Consider the following 21,354-nt stretch of genomic DNA (forward strand, 5'->3'; position numbering starts at 1 on the left):
TTTCATGATGACTGCCTCATACACACTTGTAATATAACACACAGTGCTGACTAATTCTGCAGATTTGCCTCTGGATTTTTTTTCACTGCATGAGTGATGATCTGCCTCTAGGAGGAGCTACAATCCTTACATATCACCAAAGTGATTCCTCCCAGGTTTACTGCCATTCATAAGGAAGATATCCAAATGCAGTGAATATTCCACCTTCTGGTGATTATACTTTAAAAATAAGTGCTCTGACTGAAGGTCCTTGTTTTGTGTTCTTTTTATTCTTTCCTCATGACCATCAAGGCTGCAATATGCCCATTCCTTTCACAGAAGGTATGCTGCACACAGCACCCAATCTACAAGCCTGTCACATTTGGTATCTAGGCCCTTGGAGTCCCCTTTTGTCTGTCAGATAAAATGCTCATAATGCCCCAGGCAATCATGGAAGCAATGTTTATAACCCTTTCTTCTTCGTGGTCTCTGCGAATCATACAAATGGGTTGTACTGCACCTGCGCAGTGCCTTCGGAAACTTCTGGAATCACTAGGCAAAGTACTCTTTGCAACATGTTGAAACTTTTTGGCGGTAACTCCGCCCATCCCTTATAAAGCCCCTGCCTTCCCGCTCTTTCCCCAGTTCCTTTTTTCCGCCGCGTTAGCTGCTTAGGGAACTTCGCTGTTGGAAATCTCAGTTTGGAATCACGTTCTTGACCTCGGACCGTTATTTGACCACTCTATTGCTTAACCGTTATTGACCATTTGGCTTGGACTCTGGACTGTGTTTTTGCTTGCTCCTTCTGATTTGGCAATCTTCCCGGACCGGCATTGACCTCGGACTGTTTGACTACGAGTTGTGAGTGGACCATGCCATCAGTTCCTTTTAAGAAATGTTCTGTCTGCGGGGGTAAGATTCCCGGTCAAGACCCCCACTCGGCTTGCCTTCTTTGTTTGGGCGAGGCGCATGTTCCTGCATCCTGTGCCTTGTGTAAATCTTTAGCCCCTCAGGCCAGGAAAAATAGGGAGACTAGACTAAAGGCCGCTATCTATACGAAGGTCTTCTCCGCGGGCGCTATGTCTTCCCTACCGGCTCCTTCCACGGCCGCAAACCCGTTGCCGACCTTGCCCGAGACTCCTGCCCAACTTGTACCCGCCGAGCCTGGGAGGGCTGGAGATGTTGCTCCCACCTCGTCATCCGTTCCTCGAGCCTCCCTGGATGCCCCGGACACCGAGGCCCCGTTGGAAGGCGCACCTCGATCCTCCAAGAAGGATAGACAGGAGAAGCGCAAGAAGAGCTCAAAGGAGAGCCGCGCTTCAGACAAGGATTCGAGCTCCCACAAGGGTTCTGCCTCGAAATCCTCTGTCCCTCAGGCCTCTACCACCAAGGCCTTGAAATCTCCAGACCCTGCCAAGGCCCAGGCCACCGTGCCGCTGGCGCCTTCGGCTTCAAAAAAGTCCCGTACGAGGTCCCCGGAGGGAGGACACTCGGCCGCCAAGCGCCACCGTTCTGAGAAACGGGATACGGACGGGTCCAGGCACAAGGAGACCCCCCGAGAGCCATCGGATGCCGACCGGAGGCCTTCTGATTCTCGCTCCGCGGCTAAAGCTCTCCAGACCCCCGAGACCGTCGACACCCGTCCCGGGCGCCGAAGCACTTCCCCAACCGGGTCCCGGCCTCTTTCGACATTCCGTCATGCTCCGGAGGACATCATTATGGACCTTTCCGAGCCAGCATCACCTGCCAGCCCGAGAGAGGACAGGCGATCTCCCACCCCGATGCCCACGTCGGTGGTCCATCGTGCTCTGGTATACCGTCCCGCCTCACCGTCTCCTCCACGTCCCTCCGAGGCTATTTCTATGATGAGGTGACTGACACCTACTACATGGCGGTCCCCCGCGACTCCATCAGATCCCGCTTCGGGCCGCCTGCCGAGAGGCCTGCACCACGTGCATCTTCCAGGCGCTCCTGCGCGGCGACAGCTCCGCCTAGCCGCGTTTCGGCGGCCACCGACCTTGAAGTCGTCGATCTGGAGTCAAGGCAGGAGACATCCTCTCAGGTACACTATCATCCTGGAGACGACTCAGATGCCTCTTCTGACGACAACTATCGGCCATCTAATCAGGAGTTTGCCCAGCCGGGTGCAGTGTCCCCCTCGGATGACGTACGCACCTTTGCCGAGCACGTGATTAAAATGGGGAATGCTCTCGATATCCAGTTCGCCCAGGCAGAGGATGAGAGGAGGATTCACGGCAAACTCCCCACTTCACCTGCCATTCCTCTGCTCCCTTCATTGGAGAAGCTAGCCAGACGCTCATGGGCAGCCCCAGCATCGACAGCCGCTAGTAACAGGAAGATTGAATCCCTGTACAGAGTGGCTCCGTGCCCGACATGGCTACTGGAACATCCGCGCCAGAATTCGGCCATTGTGGAGGGTTCCCAGCGCGCCTCCACTCCTAAAGCTTCCTTGATGCCGTCGGACAGAGAGGCTAAGAAAATCGACGCCCTCGCTAAGAAGGCCTATTTTTCTTCGGCCTTGGGGATGAGAGTAGCCAATTACAACGCGTGTATGGGCGCATACATACAATGGCTTATGGAGAAGATCTCCCCCCTCATTCCGGACCTTCCCGACGACTCCCAAGGCATCCTCTCTGAGGTCCGAGACGAGGCACATTCAATTGGCAACTGGATCATCACATCGGCAAGACATTCTACTGACTGTGCCGCAAAATCAATGTCAGCAGCCATCGCCCTGCGGAGGCATGCATGGTTGAGGTCCTCCGATTTGAACCAAAACGCCCGCTCCACAATCGAGGACATGTCCTTCGATGAGGACGGCCTCTTCCACCGCGAAACGGATGAGAAGTTGAACTTCAAGTATAGGATGAGGACCGCAGCCAAGAAACACGGTATGTCGTCCTCTCCTCAGGCTTCTTCCCGTAAACGCTTTACAGGCATCCGTCAGTGGTATGGCCAGGGCCAGAGACCCTATCAGCAGGACCGCCCATTCCAGCGTCAGGACCAGTCCAGACAGCGCTATCCCTCCCAATCCTCTTCTTCTTCGGGACGTCGTTCTGGCTCCAAGTACAAAAAAGGCTACAGGAGGCAGGATCCCGAACAAAATAAGAAGAGGAACTGAGGGGACGCCGCGTACTCCGTCACCCCCTCCTCTCCTGTCTTTCTAGATAGACTGAGGCCATTTTCCACCGTCTGGGCCTCGATCTCCACCGATTCTTGGGCACTTACCATCGTCCGTAGGGGTTACGCCCTTGAATTCGAAGAACTCCCACCAACTGGAGTTTTCCTTTCCACCCTTCCCTCGGACACCCTTCTCGACGAAGTACGCACCCTCTTAGCAAAAGGCGCTATTTTACCGATAGATGCCATGGACATTCCTAGATGTTTCTTCTCTCGCTATTTTACAGTCCCCAAGGCTGATGGGGGTATCAGGCCTATACTAGACTTAAGAGCCCTGAATGCCTATCTGTCCTACAGGCATTTTTGTATGGTAACGCTTGCTTCTATCTTGCCTTTATTATACCAGGGCCTGTGGTTTGCGACGATCGATTTAAAGGACGCCTACTTCCACGTCAGCATCCGCGAGAGTCACCGCAGGTTCCTAGCCTTTGCCGTCGGGACCGATGCCTACAAGTACAACGTCCTCCCGTTCGGTCTGTCCATAGCGCCTCGAGTTTTCACCAAGTGCATGGCACCTGTAGTATCCCATCTACATCGCCGGGGCATCAGAGTCTTCCCGTACCTAGACGACTGACTGATTGTGGCGCCATCAGACCAAGAGCTCAGCCGTCACATTGCCGAAACCTTAGAGCTCCCACAGAGACTGGGACTGGTCGTAAACCTCGAGAAGTCTCAACTACTGTCCTCCAGGCGCATAAGGTTCGTCGGCTCGACCCTCAACTCAAACACTTGTGTCGCATCCTTGCCCTCCGACCGTTTCCGAACCCTCGCCCGGGCCATCGGCAGATGTGTCGGCCAAAGAAGAGTCGTTGCCAGGGACGTCCAGGTAGCCCTAGGGCATATGGCGTCAACAACCTTCGTAACACTGTGGGCAAGGCTCCGGCCCCGACCTCTCCAGTCCTGCTTCCTGTCCGTCTTCGACCCAGAGGCAGACCACCCGTCATGTCATCTCACGATCCCGAGGCCGGTCGCCCGCTCCCTCCACTGGTGGCTCGACTCCCGGAACGTTTGCGCCGGCATGCCCTTTTCACAACCCCAGCCGGAGGTTGTGTTGACCACCGACGCATCAGAGGACGGATGGGGAGCCCACACCACAGACTTGTGGGCCAAAGGCCAGTGGTCCCAGGACGAAAGGAGGCTGCATATCAACGCCCTAGAGCTGTTGGCGGTACAGAAGGCTCTGAGGGTTTTCGAGTCCTCCCTATCCAACAAGGTTGTTCAGCTCAGGACGGACAACACCACCGTCATGTATTACCTGAACAAACAGGGAGGAACCAGATCGCGCACACTACTCGACATCACACTCGAGGTCTGGGATTGGTGCATAGACCGGAACATTCTGCTCCAGGCAGTGCACCTGCTGGGCATCCAGAACGACCTGGCGGACCTCCTCAGCAGGTCTCCGTCTCAATGCCACGAGTGGAGACTCCACCCCGACACGGTGCTCGACCTCTTCAGTCGGTGGGGAACCCCACAAATAGACTTGTTCGCGACTGTCCACAACACCCATTGTCCCCAGTTCTGCTCCCGAACGCCGAACGAACAATCCCTCGGGGACGCGTTCGGGTTCCTCTGGTCGGGGGTTATGCTGTACGCCTTTCCCCCCTTCCCGTTGATCATCAGGACAGTCTCCAAGATGACATCGGATGCCACGGACGCCATCCTGATCACTCCATGGTGGCCGGGACAACCTTGGTTTCCCTGCCTCCTCCACCTCTCTCGGGCCAACTTCCTCCGGATCGAGCACAGACTGGATCTCCTCACAGTTCAAGAGGGTCGGGTTCGACACCTGGACATCGACACCCTTCCCCTGGTAGCATGGAGGATCCATCCCTAGCACGGCTACCGTCCCCCGTACGCAGAGTCATCCTGGCTGCCCACAAGCCAGCTACTCAGAAGTCCTATGCTCTAAAATGGAACAAGTTCATCCGGTTCCTAGCCAGCAGACAACTGTCTCCAGCCCAAGTCACGACACCGGTGGTCCTGGACTTTTTGATGTCTTTGATCGACTCAGGCCTCTGTCTCACCTCTGTCAAGTGTTACTTGTCGGCCATCTGTTCTTCTTTTCAGTTCAATGGGAAGCCCTCCTTTTTCAAGGACCCCTTGGTGAAGGGTTTCCTCAAGGGATGCAGTAACCTCCATCCGCAGGCATCTCTACCACCCCCGGCCTGGAGCCTTGATGCGGTGCTACGAACATTACAGTCCAAACCGTTCGAACCCTTGGCCACCACGGACATCAGACTGCTAACTTGGAAAACAGTTTTTCTGGTGGTCATCACCTCTGCCCGCCGTGCGGGCGAGCTCTGTGCCTTGCACAGAGACCAACCATACCTCAGATTTCACCTGGACAAGGTAGTTCTTAGAACAGACATTACTTTCTTGCCCAAAGTTGTTTCTATGTTCCACATGTGTCAGGACATTGTTCTCCTGACTCTGGCCCCGAACCCGACCACCGATGCCGAGCGAGCCCTGCACACCTTGGACGTTCGTAGAGCCCTGGCCTTCTACCTTGACAGGACTAGAGACTCTAGCCGCTCCGAAAGACTGTTCCAGTGCTATTCGGAGTCTAAAAGAGGACTGCCCGTGTCGACTCAGAGACTCTCTAAGTGGGTGTCTAACACTATTTGTTTATCTTATGAGCTTTTGGGTAAACCCTTGCCAGCTAGGGCTCGGTCTCACACTACGAGGGCAGTTGCAGCATCTTCTGCCTTTTTGTCAGGTGTGCCCTTGGATGACATCTGCAAGGCTGCAGTGTGGTCGCAGCCCCAAACCTTCATCAAGCACTACAGGTTGGACACCAGGGCCAGGAGAGATGCAGCCTTTGGGAGGGCTGTCTTGTTGTCTGGGTTGCACTGACTATGGTCTGGGGTGCACATGTTGTTTTTTCCTTTTTTGCATCACTTCATAAACAAGATGTTTATCAAATTTCTGGGCTCATGACACTATTGGGTTGAGTTCATGAAGCTTTGTTGGTTGTTTACCTTAACCTTATGGTGCTAATAATAACAACACCAATTAGACCACTGCTTTGTGTCTTTTTCTCTTTTGCTTTATTGGTATTAACAATAGTGTTGTAGACAAGGGTAATATGACACTCCCTCCACCATTGACCTTAGCTTGCTAGTCTCAACCCATTTGTATGATTCGCAGAGACCACGAAGAAGAAGGACAGGTTGCTTACCTGTAACAGTGTTTCTTCGAGTGGTCATCTGCGAATACATACAAATCCCGCCCATCCTCCCCTCAGTGTCCTGCTCTTTATTGGCTCACCCTTATCGCCTACTTGGTGGAAAAATTGCGGAACTGGGGAAAGAGCGGGAAGGCAGGGGCTTTATAAGGGATGGGCGGAGTTACCGCCAAAAAGTTTCAACATGTTGCAAAGAGTACTTTGCCTAGTGATTCCAGAAGTTTCCGAAGGCACTGCGCAGGCGCAGTACAACCCATTTGTATGTATTCGCAGATGACCACTCGAAGAAATACTGTTACAGGTAAGAAACCTGTCCTTTACCTGACTTTCCCAATATTTTTTTTCCCTAAAAAAATGCTTCCCCCCAAATTGATACTTTGGAGAAGAAATCTGATCCTTAAACATTCTGATGAAAACATGGAAACTTCAAAGTGGTGTCTTCTGACACTTAGGAAGAAGCTTGATTGGTAAGCAGGTTAGGATATAACTGGACTTTGTTTAAAAGGATGCCAGCAGATCACAGTGGTAGTCAGAGTTTTCCAAAAGCTCTGGAGCTAAAAGGCCCAACAGAAGTGCAATGGTAAAATGTGTCCCAGGGAGCGTGAATCTGCCCACGTCCATGTTTTTTTGTTTGGTTTGAGCAGATACATTTGTTGCAGTGGAAAGTCTTGCATTTGGTACAGAGTTCAGAAATACTATAGTTTGGATTACTACCGCCAGAACCTCCAGAATTTCCTAACCTGTGGCCATTTTGGCTTGGGAAATTTGGGAAATTAACTTTTCCAAATTTTGTTCTAATGTGTGATATCACACTGCACCCCCCCCCCCCCCGGCTGTAGGGTGTTCAACCAGAGCCTAAACATATATTGTATATACTGTATTTCATTTACATCTCATATTTCCTAAACAAAGTTCAAGGTATGAATTCCCAATGCCATCTGACCACCCTCAGAGATGTTGAGCATCCATAATTTGTCTGCCATCATGGACTTTTGGACTATGACTTAGGTGGGGTACATATGGCCCTCCACATATTGTTGGATTACAACTGCTGTAATTAAGAGTACACTTCCTACCAGTATTTTTGTCTGGGCTGATGGAGTGCAACAACATCTGGAGGGCTACAAGAGCCCCCCACCCCCCCCCCCCCCGCCTAGTGTCAATCCATGTATGTTGGCAAGTTATTTGCAAGGACAATTCCCACTGGAGTTTTTAGCAAAGACATAGAAGCTGGAAGGAGTCAAAATGCATCCCTAGCCTGAGAGGCCTGTTGTTGATATTTCATTAGTCATATTCCATATAGAAAATTTCATTTCTTTTGCAGTTAGTCAGTCTTTACTCCTAATGTAAAAGAAAACATAATGCTTTATGACTCCATTCCCAACATAATTTAATCAATAGGGTAATAGGAAAAGAGGAAGATCACATTACAGATGGGTTGATTCAACCAAGGAAGCCATGACCCGGAATTTGCAAGGCCCGAGCAGGGCTGTTGATGACTGGAGCTGCATCTGCATTGCAGAAATAACCCAGTTTGACATCACAACTGCCATGGCTCAATGCTATGGAATTATGGGATCTGTACTTTACAGTGGCATAGAGGTTTTTGATAGAGAAAGCAAAATGTCTCACAAAACTGCTGACTGGAATTGGCAGTCAAAGTGGTGTCAAAATGGATTATTTCTGCAGTGTGGATGCAGCTTACAACTCTTGGAGTTCTCCCATTCATAGAGTTGCTATGATGTGATGGTAAATAACAGCAACAAAGGATAGTGCAGTCACTAAATTTTGATCAAGCAAATTTTGGTTGGAGAAACCAATTTTGGGAGACACCTGATTGACAAGTACCTATGCTGTTACCAACCACCTGTCTTGTTTCATCCCAAAAGCTGTTTTGTGCCTCCTAAACTGAGTTTTGTTTTGCTTCTGAATTACATAATTAACATATACTTAAAATATTAAATGAGCTTAATTTTTTTCAAGGGCAGACAGAATGATCTGAACTATTTATGTGAGGGAGGAACAAAGGACAATCAACACTAAAATCACCCATACATATGTTTTTACAGATCAAAAAGGGAAAGGAGCTTGGCAGTTTTAGACTGATGCATGCATAAAAAGATACCCGTTTTTTTTTTCCTTTTTATAATGTAATATAACATCAAAAATTGCTCTGTGGGCAACTTTACAGTTAAATTTAGATTCTGGATCCCAAAAATGACTCTGCTGTTGCAGTACTTATTAATTAATTAATTAATTAATTAATCAATCAATCCATTCATTTATCCATGCTTTCTTCTTTCCCTGGATTTATGCTAAGATGTTCTAGAGGCAGATTTAATAATGGAGCTGCTGTTGTGGGTGAACAGTGAGCATCTTGTGAAACAAAACCCCTCAAAATCTTCATAGCATGGTCTACTGGAGAAAACAGAGCCATATACTGAGAATCTCAAGGTGCTTAACAATTGTTCTACTTTTGTGGTACTGGACAGGAAATGAAAACATGTTTGCAGAATAAATGGCAGGAAAGGCAACCTGGTTGGTTAGCTGCATTTGGCTTTTGAGCTAAATGCAAGTATGCAGGCCTGTTAGATTACTTCTCTCTTATATGTGAGCATTCGCCTGTGAATATCAATAATTGCATTTCATATGACTGTACTTTTCCTTTTTACCTTATTTAGAGCTAACTATGACGACACTGCTACTTATACTGCAGTGGCAACAAATGTACATGGACAGACATCAACCAATGCTGCTGTCATTGTGAGAAGTAAGTGCAGTGTTGGTATCCACTGGTGTTTGGTTTCGTTCCAGGACTCCCCCCCCAGCCAATACCAAAATCAGTGGATGCTCAAATCCCACTAAATCCAATTGGATAGTAAAATGGTGTCGCTTATATAAAATAGCAAATCAAGGGGTTTTTTGGGGGGAGGGGGTTATATGTATATATTTAAATAGTTACAAACTGTGGATGGTTGAATCCTTGGATAAGGAATCCACGGATATGGAGGGTCAACTGTAAGCCACAGAAACCTTTGAGACAGCAATATGTGTTTCAGATGCTTGTGTCACAACTATCTGTCCCTTTCTTTCAGGATACAGAGGGGATGAAGAGCCCTATCCTGCTGGAATTATATCTGGTCACTGTAAGCTTACTTTATCATTTGATGCAATTGTATCCATGCTAGAAACTTCAGCACTACTTTCCAGGCCCCCTCCTCCCAATAATCTTAGTAACTTTGATAGCCCAGCTTAAGGTGCTAGCTCAGACCCATAAAATCCCAAATGCCACGTGAGTTGTCTATCTAAGGGGCACATCTCTATGAGCTTGTACCCCCATTTTTGGAGCTCAGGCTTCTGATATTTATCAGTTTCCCTAGTGTTTGTAGTGTTTGTAAGTTGCATTGATGTTAGTTCCAAAAAAAGATAGAAGAGGACTTCAGAAGATTATGATAGTTGTTGTGGTGACAGTGATCTGAAGCACACAGTTCAGCAGTAACTGAGTTAGGAGAAACCAAAATGCCAGAAGACATTGTGCAAGCTTTCAATCTGGAGTGGAGGAAGAAGCAATACAGTAAAATCCCAAAACTCAGTTAGGAGGTCTACAGTTTAGATGGAGATGGCAGAATGAATGAATTAGATATTGCTACAGCTATCAGCTTTTGCCTATGGTTTTGGGAGAAAGAAGCAGTGGCTGACTTCAATTTCTGAAGCCATTTCTAGAAACATAACGACCAGCTGTAGTCCAGATTGATAGTCATGAGGATGATGACAATGATCAAAATGAATGTTAACCTCTAATCAATATGCAAAAGGCTCTTGTAGCACATTTGAGGCTAACTGAAAGAAAAAGTTGATAGCATGAGTTTTCATAGATTTGAGCCTACTTCCTCAGATTTGTTAACTCTAATGTCAGTCCTGGACAGGAGAGTAGAATGGGTAACAATTTCAGTTTGGAAACTATGCTGTCATTTTAAAAATGGCCCATATGTTGTCCTGAGACCATTTAGTGTACTGGTTTGAGTGTTGGACTAGGGCTCTTGGAGACCAGGTTTTGAATACCCACTCAGCCATGCAAACCCACAGGGTGGGTTACACTCTCTCTTCCTCAGAGGAAAGCAATGACAAACACCACTGAAGAAATCTTGCCAAGAAAACCCTATGATAGATCCACTTTCGGGTTGCCATAAGTAAAAAATGACTTGAAGGTACACAAGAACAACAGATGCCCAATAGAAATTTGTTGTTAACTGCCATAAAGTTGATTTCCACTTATGGCTATGCTATGAATGAGAGACTTCTGGTCACCTTTCATCAACAAGTCTTATAAGGTCATGGTTTCTTTGATAGAGTCTATCCATCTATAATGCTATGCTCCTCTGTTCCTACTGCTCTCTATCACCCAATGCTGCCAACCAATGCTTATCAAGCATTATTGTCTTTTCTAGTGAGCCATGTCTTCTCGTGATATAGCCAAAGTACAACAGTCTCAGTTTAGTCATCTTGGCTTCAGGCTTGATTTGCTCTATGACCCATTTATTTGGCTTTTTGGCAGTCCACGTTATCTGAACTCTCCTCCAGCATCACAGTTCAAATGATTTCATTTCTTCCTATCAGCTTTCTTCACTATCCTGCTTTCACAACCGAACATAGAAATTGGAAATACAATAGTAACAAACCCTTGACTGAATCTACATTTCAATTATTCCTTTGATTTGTCCATTGTGCTGGAATTAAGAGAAAACTTTCAGCAATTGCATTTTGTCCTCAAGCAGCCCATTGCTAACAGGTTTGTGGCCCTTTTCACCTCTGAGAAACAAATACTTGAACTCTGGAGTCAAGTCTTGTCTGCTGCTGCTCCTAGAAAAAAAAAACTTCAGAAGGATCATCCTATCCTCCTATTTGCAGTGAGGACAGACTGTCAAGTAGACAACTTTTTGAAGGGGAACAGCAAATGTGGTGCTACTTAAAGGGCTTGTTAGGCTTGCTCAAAATGTAGGATATTTTTGGACTCCTCCTGGAGAGAAGGTTGAAATGTTTAGGAAAAGGAGGACATCAGGTGACCCTGAGTGTAGTCATCAAAGTCAAATATACCTTCAGCTCTCTGGAAGAAGACCCCTGCCCCCTTATTTCTGGTCCCTCCATCTAATGTTTTATAATGAAATGTTGAAATTATTTGTCAGTTTTACCTCTATCTAAGCCCTTTACACTTTCCTTGTTCTTGCTTTCCTCACAGTGCCAATGCCACTAGACATCTGTTTCACCCATTTTGATGTGCAGTTTTTGGAGCGGTTTGGCATCACTTTTGGTGTGGAGGGGGAAACACTTACTCTCAGATGTGGTCTCCTGGTGACACCTGAGCTGAATCGTCTTCGGCCACGGGCTGAGTGGTACAGAGATGGTAAGGTTTTCACTCTTCTTTTCAAGCAAACCATGTGGCTCTCCTTAAACTGCTGTTGCATGGCTCTATGGTATTAGCTGAAAGTGACAACCAGCTTTGAGGATATCTATCACTTTGCCAAGAACAACAGGCATGTATAAAAGGACAGAAGATATTTTTAAGGAAATATCTAATTCTGTTATTAATAGCATGAGACCAGAAAACCAACAGGAAATCATTTTTAATGCAGCAGATATTAATGGACTGAACATGAAGAGTTTGGGTGTATATATATTTTGTAGAAATAATACAGTTTGACACCAGTTTAAATGCTGTAGCTCCATCCTATGGAATCTTAGGATTTGTAGTTTTACAAGATCTTTAGCCTTCTCTGCCAAAGAGTGCTGGTGCCTCACAAAACTACACATCTCAGGATTCTGTAGGATGGAGCCACAGGTGTTAAAGTGGTGTCAAACTGCATTATTTCTACAGTGTAGATGCACCCTTAGTTTCCCAGAAAGTGCTGATTTTGTGACTACACAGTAAGTAAAACTGGGCCGGCATTTATTCTCTAATTTCACTCATGGATTATTTCTTCAGTGTTATAAATTTATATTCATCTCTTCCCTCACCAAATTAATTATATAAATTATAGGCTGCTGAAGAAGTCTCCTGGAGTGTATGGCCTGGTATAGACGGGTGCTTTGTGGTGTCCTGGGGCCAAAACTAGGGTTCGGGAGAGTGGAGAGATTGCACGCTCCCGAACCCTGGTATGTAACGGTGCTGCCATCATGGCAGCCTCCTGTCCACACCGGGGCCGCCACCATGAGGCAAGTGCAGTGCAGCATCCGCCATCATGAGGCAAGTATCATCATGCATGGCATCCATCACGTGCACCAAAAAGAACCAGATTTTAGCGGATTCTTTTTGATGCAGAGGGAGGCTGCATGCTTTGGCTGCTGTGGCCTCCCTCAGGAGCAAAAACGGGCACCTCCAGCCCGCTCTTTCAGGGCGGTCTGTTGAGCCCCTATGTTTGCTAAATTAGAGCACTAGAAATGATAAATATCACTGAAAACTACTGTAGCCTAAAGCATTCATTGGCTATTAAACACCAAGGAATAGAATAGATATTATGCTCTGTTATATCAGATCCTATGATACTGCTCAAAATTGGAAAAAAAAAGATATAGAAATGTCTTTTCTGATTCTTGCTCCTGATTAAAATACTGGCAAGTCCAATAAAGAATAACTAGAGAAAGCCTTGATCCAGTTGATGCCAGTAACCAAACAATTGGCATTCAGGATGATTAACTGTTTGTCTTCTTCTGGACAAAGGAGGAAAGAGCTAATTTTGCAATTCTCTCTTATTGCTCCAGTGTCTGTACTTCTTCCCATATTCCAGGGCAGATTTTGGGGGGGTTTGGGGATTTTCAATTGAAGGAGGAATTGGACAAACATAGTCCTTCTCTTCCTCTGGTGGAGGGTCTCATGAGACGAACTTGTTTTATGAGACATTTGGATCCAACCCACTACAGTTATCTTAAGCACAAACTGTACTCTTTTGCTAGCTACTTGCAGTCAATTGCAACTGTACAGTTGCTTGAGGAGACCATTACCTCTGTTCACTGACTTTGCAACCAACATTGTGAGTAGCTCATGTTTTGCGTCTGTTAAATCAGAAAGCCTTTTGATTTACGTAGCTAATAGGAATTTCAGGCAAAGGACAAAGGAATAATCAGTCTAATCAAATATTAGTTCTTCAAATGGTTCATACATTTTGACAAGTTTGCTAATGCAAAGAAATATGGTGGGGAGAGGGATATCTGAGAAGTTGACAGAGCTGACACAACTGATGGGCCAGTTCTCTAGAATTTTCCTGTGTCCAGAAGTAGGAAAGAGGTTTTGATTATATAGGAAAGAAAACTAATATTACTTTCTTTGAGTCAATATTTGCATTTAGAAGCAGTATTTTTTTATAAAATGAAAAAAGATGGACAATTATTAAACCGAATAAAGAAACAACACAAAATAATGAAATAACAGAAGAAAACTGTAACTATTTCCTATGTATGGCAGCAGAGTTGGAGATAATGAAGAAGCCCTTCATTGGGAGTTAAAGGACTGTAGTAAAACAAATCTATGCATAATTTTAAAGTATTTCCTAACAACTATTTTTTCTTCGTCATTTTTAACTTTAAAGTAAGTTCAAGACAGAAATAACCTTTAACAAGGTTAAATAAAATGGTATGTAGAATTCACCCATAAGTAATAAATAGTAAAATGATGCTGTGGAGTATGCTGGATGGTACCATGGATGGTACTTTTGGTTATTCTCCAGGGCTGTTCATGTGTCGGAATCCTTACTTCATCTTAAATGAGATGCATGTAGAAGAATGATATTTCCTCCATCTGCCAGAATAGGGCTCATAAATTCCTCCATGGACCTTTCCATTTTCTAGAAGAGGTTGCTGCTGGAACTTGATACAAGGAACAGTCAATAGGCTTCATTCAGACTAGATTGCACAGCTCCTGCTGTCGAGTTTAGAGAATAATCCTAAAATAAAGGAGTCTGAAAAATCGAGCCATGGTGGAAATATTGATGCCATATTCCACTGGTTATTCTTTCTCCACCAGATGTTTTTAGATGTTCCATGTTTTTTAGGTGCGTGATTGTTTGATCAGGGTTTGATTCCCTGTTCAGCCATGAAAACCCACTGGCTGACCTTGAGTGAGTCACACACTTCCAGCCTCAGAAAACCCCATGATATAGTCACCTTTGGGTCACCACAAGTTGGGAACAACTTGAAGGCACACAACAGCAAAGTGTGGCTTTCTGCCCATGAGAAGTTGTATACACAAGTGTAATAATTCTGCTTTGACAATGAGTAATGGTGCTATGCAATATATAGGTGACTTTATTTTTAATGGATGAGACAGAGAATTATTACAACATTACATAGTTTTGTAAGCATGAACACACAGGAAATGATTACATTGGCTAAGTGCACCAATAGCAATAAAAGCTTCATTTGTACAGTGCTCCATACCACACTAAGCAGTCTCTAAGGAGTTTACAACTGTAAGCTAATTGCCCCCAACAAGCTGAATATTAATAATAATAATAAATAATCTATACCGCTATTCCAAAGATCACAGCGGTGTACAACAATATTCATTTTAGCAACCTTGGAAGGATGCTAGGTTGAGTTGACCCTGAGCCCCTGGCTGGGATTGAATTCACAACTTTGTGGTTTATGAGTGAGTGGCTGCAGCACAGGCATTTATCCTCTGTGTCACCAAGGCTCTAGTGTACAGAAAATGTATCAGGGAGTGGACTGCCCTACAAAAATAAATAATCAATTATTAATGTAAGAGGGAAAATAAAGTATTCTTCATATTTTATTGCATTGGTTGGACCAGTCAATCAGATTAATTTATATTAATCATGAGTCCCAACCTCTCACCTGTGAGAAATTCAAAGTTAATTTGATTCACTGCTCAGCAGGAATGCCCCAAAGATTTTAAATTAAGTGTGTATTTATAGCAGACTTCAGATTAAAATGAATTCGTGCCTGAAGTCATTCCTCCACCTTTCAGTTTAATCTGACACATGCGTCGAATAGAGAGGTTTATTTCAAAGGATCAGAAAAGTACATGGAGTGATAACTCCTGATTAGGGGTGCAATCCAGCCAAAGCTAAGCATATTTAAATACCATTGGTTTCAGAGGGAGAGCAAAGACCATGTTTAACTCACTGCTGTTGAAATCAATAGGACTTAAAATACTTGCCTTTCACTGAATCATGCTCATATATATATATATATATATATATATATATATATATATATATATGATGACATGACTTCACACAAGGGTTGGGATATGGAGGAGGGAGGTCCAAGTGAGTTGGTTTCTTAAGAATTCTAGCGCTGAGTAGCACAAAAATAGAACACTTGTGTCTTTATAATAATCAGAGGTGTCATAAATTTGAAGGTTGACAGTTCTGACCTTAAAAGTTAGAATTTCATCATTTTGAAACTTCATACTGACTATATTTGCTCTAAAATGTGTGCCTAGGTGATTCAGACAGGTAAGAATAGGATCAGAAATTGATGACATAGGCTTAATCACCATGAGAATATTTAGTATTTATGAAGAGCACAGAAGGGATAAAAAGAACATTATTATTTGTTTCCAAGTCAAAAACAGGATTCCCAATGTCCCTTTGGAGAAGAATAATAGACAAGTGAAAATCTTGTGCATTTTTATCTCTGTATTTGAACATCCTGAAGTGTTGCAAAGCTATTATCCTGTGCAGAAAATGTGAGTTTTTGCACAAAAATCTCTTTTCTTTGTCCTGTTCAGACAAAACAGGAAAAACAACCAAATATTTTTCGTGCAGAATAATCTCCATAAAATACTTTGGGACCTTCAAATGTGAGGAAAACACCATGGAGAGATGTTTGTTTTCTCCTGCAGTGATAAGAAAACTACTGTTATTGTTTATCTCCACATGTGAGGATGAAGTAGGTGAAGATTTGGATCCCTGCAGCAAAGTGCAGTGGGCTTTGTAAAACTTACATTTGCTGTCACAGGAAATCCATCCAGTCATAGGCATATAGATTCTAAAGGGTTAATTTAGACTGGTTTCAGGAGGCCCTAAAGGGGATATCCATGCAAGTAATTTAGCAGCCATTATTGGGATGTAGTACCACATGCCTTCTCTCTTGTAGACAAAGGTAACACTGTTTTCCATGGAGAAGAATAATGACCTAAACAGGAGGAAGTAAACAGAAAGATCTACTGTATGTACACAGAACTGAGAAAAAGATCTAACAATAATCACCATGGACTAGATATCCTTTCCACTGATCACTTGATACATGCATTGATCTCTCTTTTTCTGTTTCCAAAAACTGCCAATCTCTTCCAGATGTGCTGATCAAGGAATCCAAATGGACAAAGCCCTTCTTTGGAGAAGGTCAGGCAGCACTATCTTTCACCCACCTGAACAAGGATGATGAAGGCTTGTACACCCTGCGCATAGTCTCAAAAGGAGGGGTCAGTGAATACAGTGCATTTCTGTTTGTGAAAGGTATGGAATTTTTGCTTATCTTTCTCTATGGTGATTGAATAATTTCCTCTCTCTGTTTGATTCTACATGTTGGATCATCAGAGCTTGAAAAAAAAAGTAGGTTCGAGATCTATCACTACAGGGCATAGGAGAACTGCTCCTTAGATAATCTGACACAAAACATTTTTCTGCCTGTAGCAGAGCAGAAGGTAGTCACAGACCCCAACCAAGTTGGATAGTACCACAGCCAGTGAAGTTATCTGGGCACCAACGCCTCTCCCCATCCTGGCAATAAAAAATGCAACACAGAGAAATTATTTAATTATTTAATTGTTTATTTTATTTTTATCCCACTTTTCTCCCAAAGTGGGACCCAAGGTGGCTAACATATATAAAACACAACAATTGAAATGAAATAACCAACAATATGCTGCCCTTCCATGATGCACAAAATGTGTTGCCTGAGGCAGCCTCCTCATTCTATGTGACGATAGGGCCTGTGCTTAGAGCAGAGATGGACAACTGCTGACATTTGGTGGCCACACTACCTACTTTGTTCCTACTTCTCATTTTTAAACTGACTTAAAAAAAAAAATTCTACACAACCCATAGGGGTGTGATGCATAATTTTGCTATATTTTTTTTGCCTTCTCCTACCGCTTCAGGCTCAGGAAAAGTCTTTTTTTCACCCTGAATAAGAGGTCAACCACAAGCCAACTTCCAGTTAAAGAAAGGCCTGTCCTATACATAACATGCCTAGGTGGGGATATGGGGGCATTTCAGGTCACTGTTTTGGGGGAGTAGTATAGGTGTCAAAAGGACCTTTGGGCCACTTGAAGCCAAAGGGCTATGTTTCTCTACCTCCTGCTATAGACACACCCAGTTCAATGATTCTGCTTATTGTGGCTATTGTTCAGAAAGTGGGTTAAGAACATGTGTGTCTGTGTCACAATATTCATACTTATCAAAGAATTTAGCCCTGTTTATGTAGTGCCATAGGAAGAAGAGCAAAAGGTTTGCCTAAGTTTTTTTATATATATAAAGATGAAAAGAAGAGGAATACATTAAGACTTAGTGAGGGTCACAATTTAACCTCACCTTTGCATTGACAATTCCCCTTGCAAATCCAAATAAAGCAACTTAAGTCCTCGTGGGCAAAAAAGACAGTGGTACATTTCTTCATCTTAAAATGAGCACATTTCTGTATGAGCTTGTGTGAAATACTTTGGTCCGAATTGTCACCACAAATTGCCTCACTCTTCGTGATTTTCTGATTTTGATAATAACCTTATCTACTGGTAAGATGATATTAGTTCATTTCACTAGAATTTGCTTCCCTGTAAGCAAGTCTGTCCCAATTTGATCCCAGACATAAAGAATAAGGAGGAATCACATGCATGCATACATACACACACATTGCTCTTCTCTCTCTCTCTCTCTCTCTCTCTCTCTCTCTGTTTCTCTCTCTCACACACACACACACACACACAGAGAGAGAGAGAGAGAGAGAGATGCACACTTCCTACACAAAAATAGACTGATCTATCAACTGAGTCTAACTTAAGCAGTAACATGATACTTCGAACATAAAACATATTTTTGAAGGGAGTATAATTCTCAGAATCCCTCAATCAGCATAGCCAGCTCTGTCTTTCAGAATCTTGCAGTTATCTTCTCTAAGCTGCAACATTCTGTCTGGTGGTAGGGCCAACTAAGTAGGTGAGCTCATGATTATACTCTCAGAAAAACACTTGTTTGTACATGCAGTTTTCCCATGCCATTCCATGTGAGTGTATGGGAATGGGTGCGAACTTCATCTTCCTCTGAAACAAGCTTCTGAGCTGCCCCATAGAAAATTTGCTCTTTGCCTTTTAGTTTCTCCCTTTGTTGGAGCCATGCCTCCACTCCACAGCAGCTGAAATGAGAAAATTCTACTCCACGAGGCTTAAGATGGCAGTAGGAGGACACAGCAAGCAGAAGGTTACCTTGTTCATATTGACTAGCTCTCTAGATCATATCCACGAATAAAACTCTGGAGTGTTGAAAATGTGTTCATATTCAGGACACACAATGTGGAGAATGGATGTTGTTGATACAGAAGAACATATTTTCATGTTGATGAAGTCCCTTTATGAGTTCACAACTGCATCAATCAGGATGTACAGAGTAACCCTTTTTTGTGGCTGCATGAACAATGGCTGTCTGAAATGTCAGATTTAGAGTTTCATTTCCTTTTAATGCTGCTTTATTTAGTGTAACTGAAACCCAGAATGCCTTGTTTCATTGAATTAAGGCCCAAGAGTGATTAAATTTGGACATTTCTTTGATTTTAGATGCTGATGCACTGGTAATGGGGGCACCAGGAGCACCAATGGATGTGAAATGCCATGATGCGAACAGAGATTATGTTATAGTTACTTGGAAACCACCAAACACAACTCATGAAGCTCCAGTTATTGGATATTTTGTAGACAGGTACAAATCTATGAGGAACAATTTTTGTTTCTATTGTGTTAACATGAAGTTTTGCATCAGTTTTGCTACTTGTGGTAAATTGAACACTGTTGTTCCAGTTCACTTTTAATGTTGTTATTTCTGTATGGTGTTTTACAATGGCGGCTAGTGGCTCCAATTGCAGCAGGAAAATTAATCTGTCTAGGATTTCATCTAGACTAAAGGAACTAACCATGGTACTGATCCCTACCCCCAAAACAGATTCAGCAAAACAGATTCAGCATTGTGGGAAGCTACTTTATAGCTCAACCTAAATCTCAGATCATATTCATCACTCCACTGACAGTGGAGCCGCAAGCTACCACTGGTGTTCTATGATTTCTTCACAAATGACAAATCTCCAATCTTTAGCCCCAGGACTCTTTGAGCTAGTTCACCCATACACGTGTGTCACTTTTTCTGTCCAAACGTGGTAATTCACAGCCAGGTGTGAACCAATTCCATTTTAAGCAATTTGTCTAAGGTGACCTGCAGGTCCTACTACATATAGTACACATATAATCTGGATCGAAAGAGAAAAGAATCCATAGCTAATTTTAGATATAAATCCATCCAATTTGTTGTTAACAAAAAAAATGTGCACATTTTTTTCAGATTTCTGTCATGCACAAATATGTTTTAGCCACAGGATAAAATACATACAAAGTGCATATATTAAGAAAAATGCAAAACATGGCTGACATTAGGAAAAGTATGTATCAGAATACATAGGCATTTCTATGCATCCTGCCCCATTTCAAAAGATGATATGAAGCAAGGACAGGAAGAAAATGTAGGTGTAGTTTGGAAAAATACAACAAAACTAACACAGAGAGTTCTTTGTGGGGGTTTCGTGCTATTTGGCCATGTTCTAGAAAAAAAAACCACAAAAAACTATGGATGCCGGCCATGAAAGCCTCCGACTTAACACAGAGAGATTTTTAAATTCTTATATATGAATAGTCATTTTGTTGTCCATGTATAATCTGTGAACCCTTCATATCAATTACGCTGTAATCAGCAAGTGCTCAGTACACCATATGAATCTTTTTATTAGTGAATTGTAGCAGGATGCATTAAAGTAACTACCAGTCAGCACAAAATCTTATCTTCAGAGTTCAACTACATTCTTAGAGTAGAAGATTATCACTACATACAGTGGGGTCCTGTTTGCCTCTCAGTCTTGCTTAAATTGTTGGTCAGAATTCACCAAGACAGTTACAAATGTGTAACCTAACATTTGTGTTTTTTTGTATTCACATTTGTGACTGGTTTGTATTCACAATCCCTATATATTCACTAATTTAAGGAATATGTAGAGACCATGAAAGTCATCCCATCATTACTTACCGAGCAGTAGCTGCTATGAATAACAGGGATCTGTTCCCCTGTTGTTTGGGAAGCAGATGCCATTTCTCCACCACCACCCAACAAGGGATCTCCAGTGTGAAAGGAAAATTGCATTTTCCTGCAGCAAGTTCTACACAGATTGTTTATTGTCATTTCAAAACCAGGTGTGAGGTGGGTACTGAAAATTGGGTTCAGTGCAATGATGCTCCTGTAAAAATCTGCAAATACCCAGTGACTGGATTGTTTGAAGGACGCTCCTATGTATTCCGTGTGAGGGCAGTCAACCAATCTGGCATCAGCAGGCCATCCAGAATCTCTGAGGCAGTAGCAGCTCTTGACCCCTTGGATTTGGAGAGGCTTCAGAGTAAGTAAGATTTGAACAACGGATATTTGTTTAGTTGTGACTCAATCTGCAAACCTCGGCTAGTTAGGGTCAGTCTAGGTGGCCCTAATCCAATTGCCAGACACAGAGAGTCCTAGTCAATGGTCTTTACATAAGTGTTGATTTGCCATACAACAATTCATTTAATAGCTCTATTATGGTTTGGATTATTATCACCGTCACCATCACCACCATTATTTATTTATATAGCACCATCAATGTACATGAAGCTTTTCAAGTAAAAGAACAGCAAAAAATAGCCAGGTCTGCTAAAGGCATACAATCTAATACACACATAAACATACATA

The 21,354-nt window shown here is 43.8% G+C and overlaps 1 protein-coding gene across 1 annotated transcript in view; it reads left to right on the forward strand.

Moving 5' to 3' along the window:
* MYOM2 (myomesin 2) overlaps positions 1–21,354 on the forward strand; it is a 103,570-nt gene that overhangs the window by 33,248 nt on the left and 48,968 nt on the right. Inside the window, exons 7-12 of the mRNA XM_042446093.1 lie at positions 9,049–9,137; positions 9,463–9,513; positions 11,604–11,768; positions 16,681–16,842; positions 19,155–19,296; positions 20,829–21,028. Coding sequence (XP_042302027.1) covers positions 9,049–9,137; positions 9,463–9,513; positions 11,604–11,768; positions 16,681–16,842; positions 19,155–19,296; positions 20,829–21,028 — 809 coding nt within the window. The remainder of the gene's footprint in view (positions 1–9,048; positions 9,138–9,462; positions 9,514–11,603; positions 11,769–16,680; positions 16,843–19,154; positions 19,297–20,828; positions 21,029–21,354) is intronic.

This window comes from Sceloporus undulatus, chromosome 1 (genome assembly GCF_019175285.1).
Source record: "Sceloporus undulatus isolate JIND9_A2432 ecotype Alabama chromosome 1, SceUnd_v1.1, whole genome shotgun sequence".
Taxonomy (NCBI): domain Eukaryota; kingdom Metazoa; phylum Chordata; class Lepidosauria; order Squamata; family Phrynosomatidae; genus Sceloporus; species Sceloporus undulatus.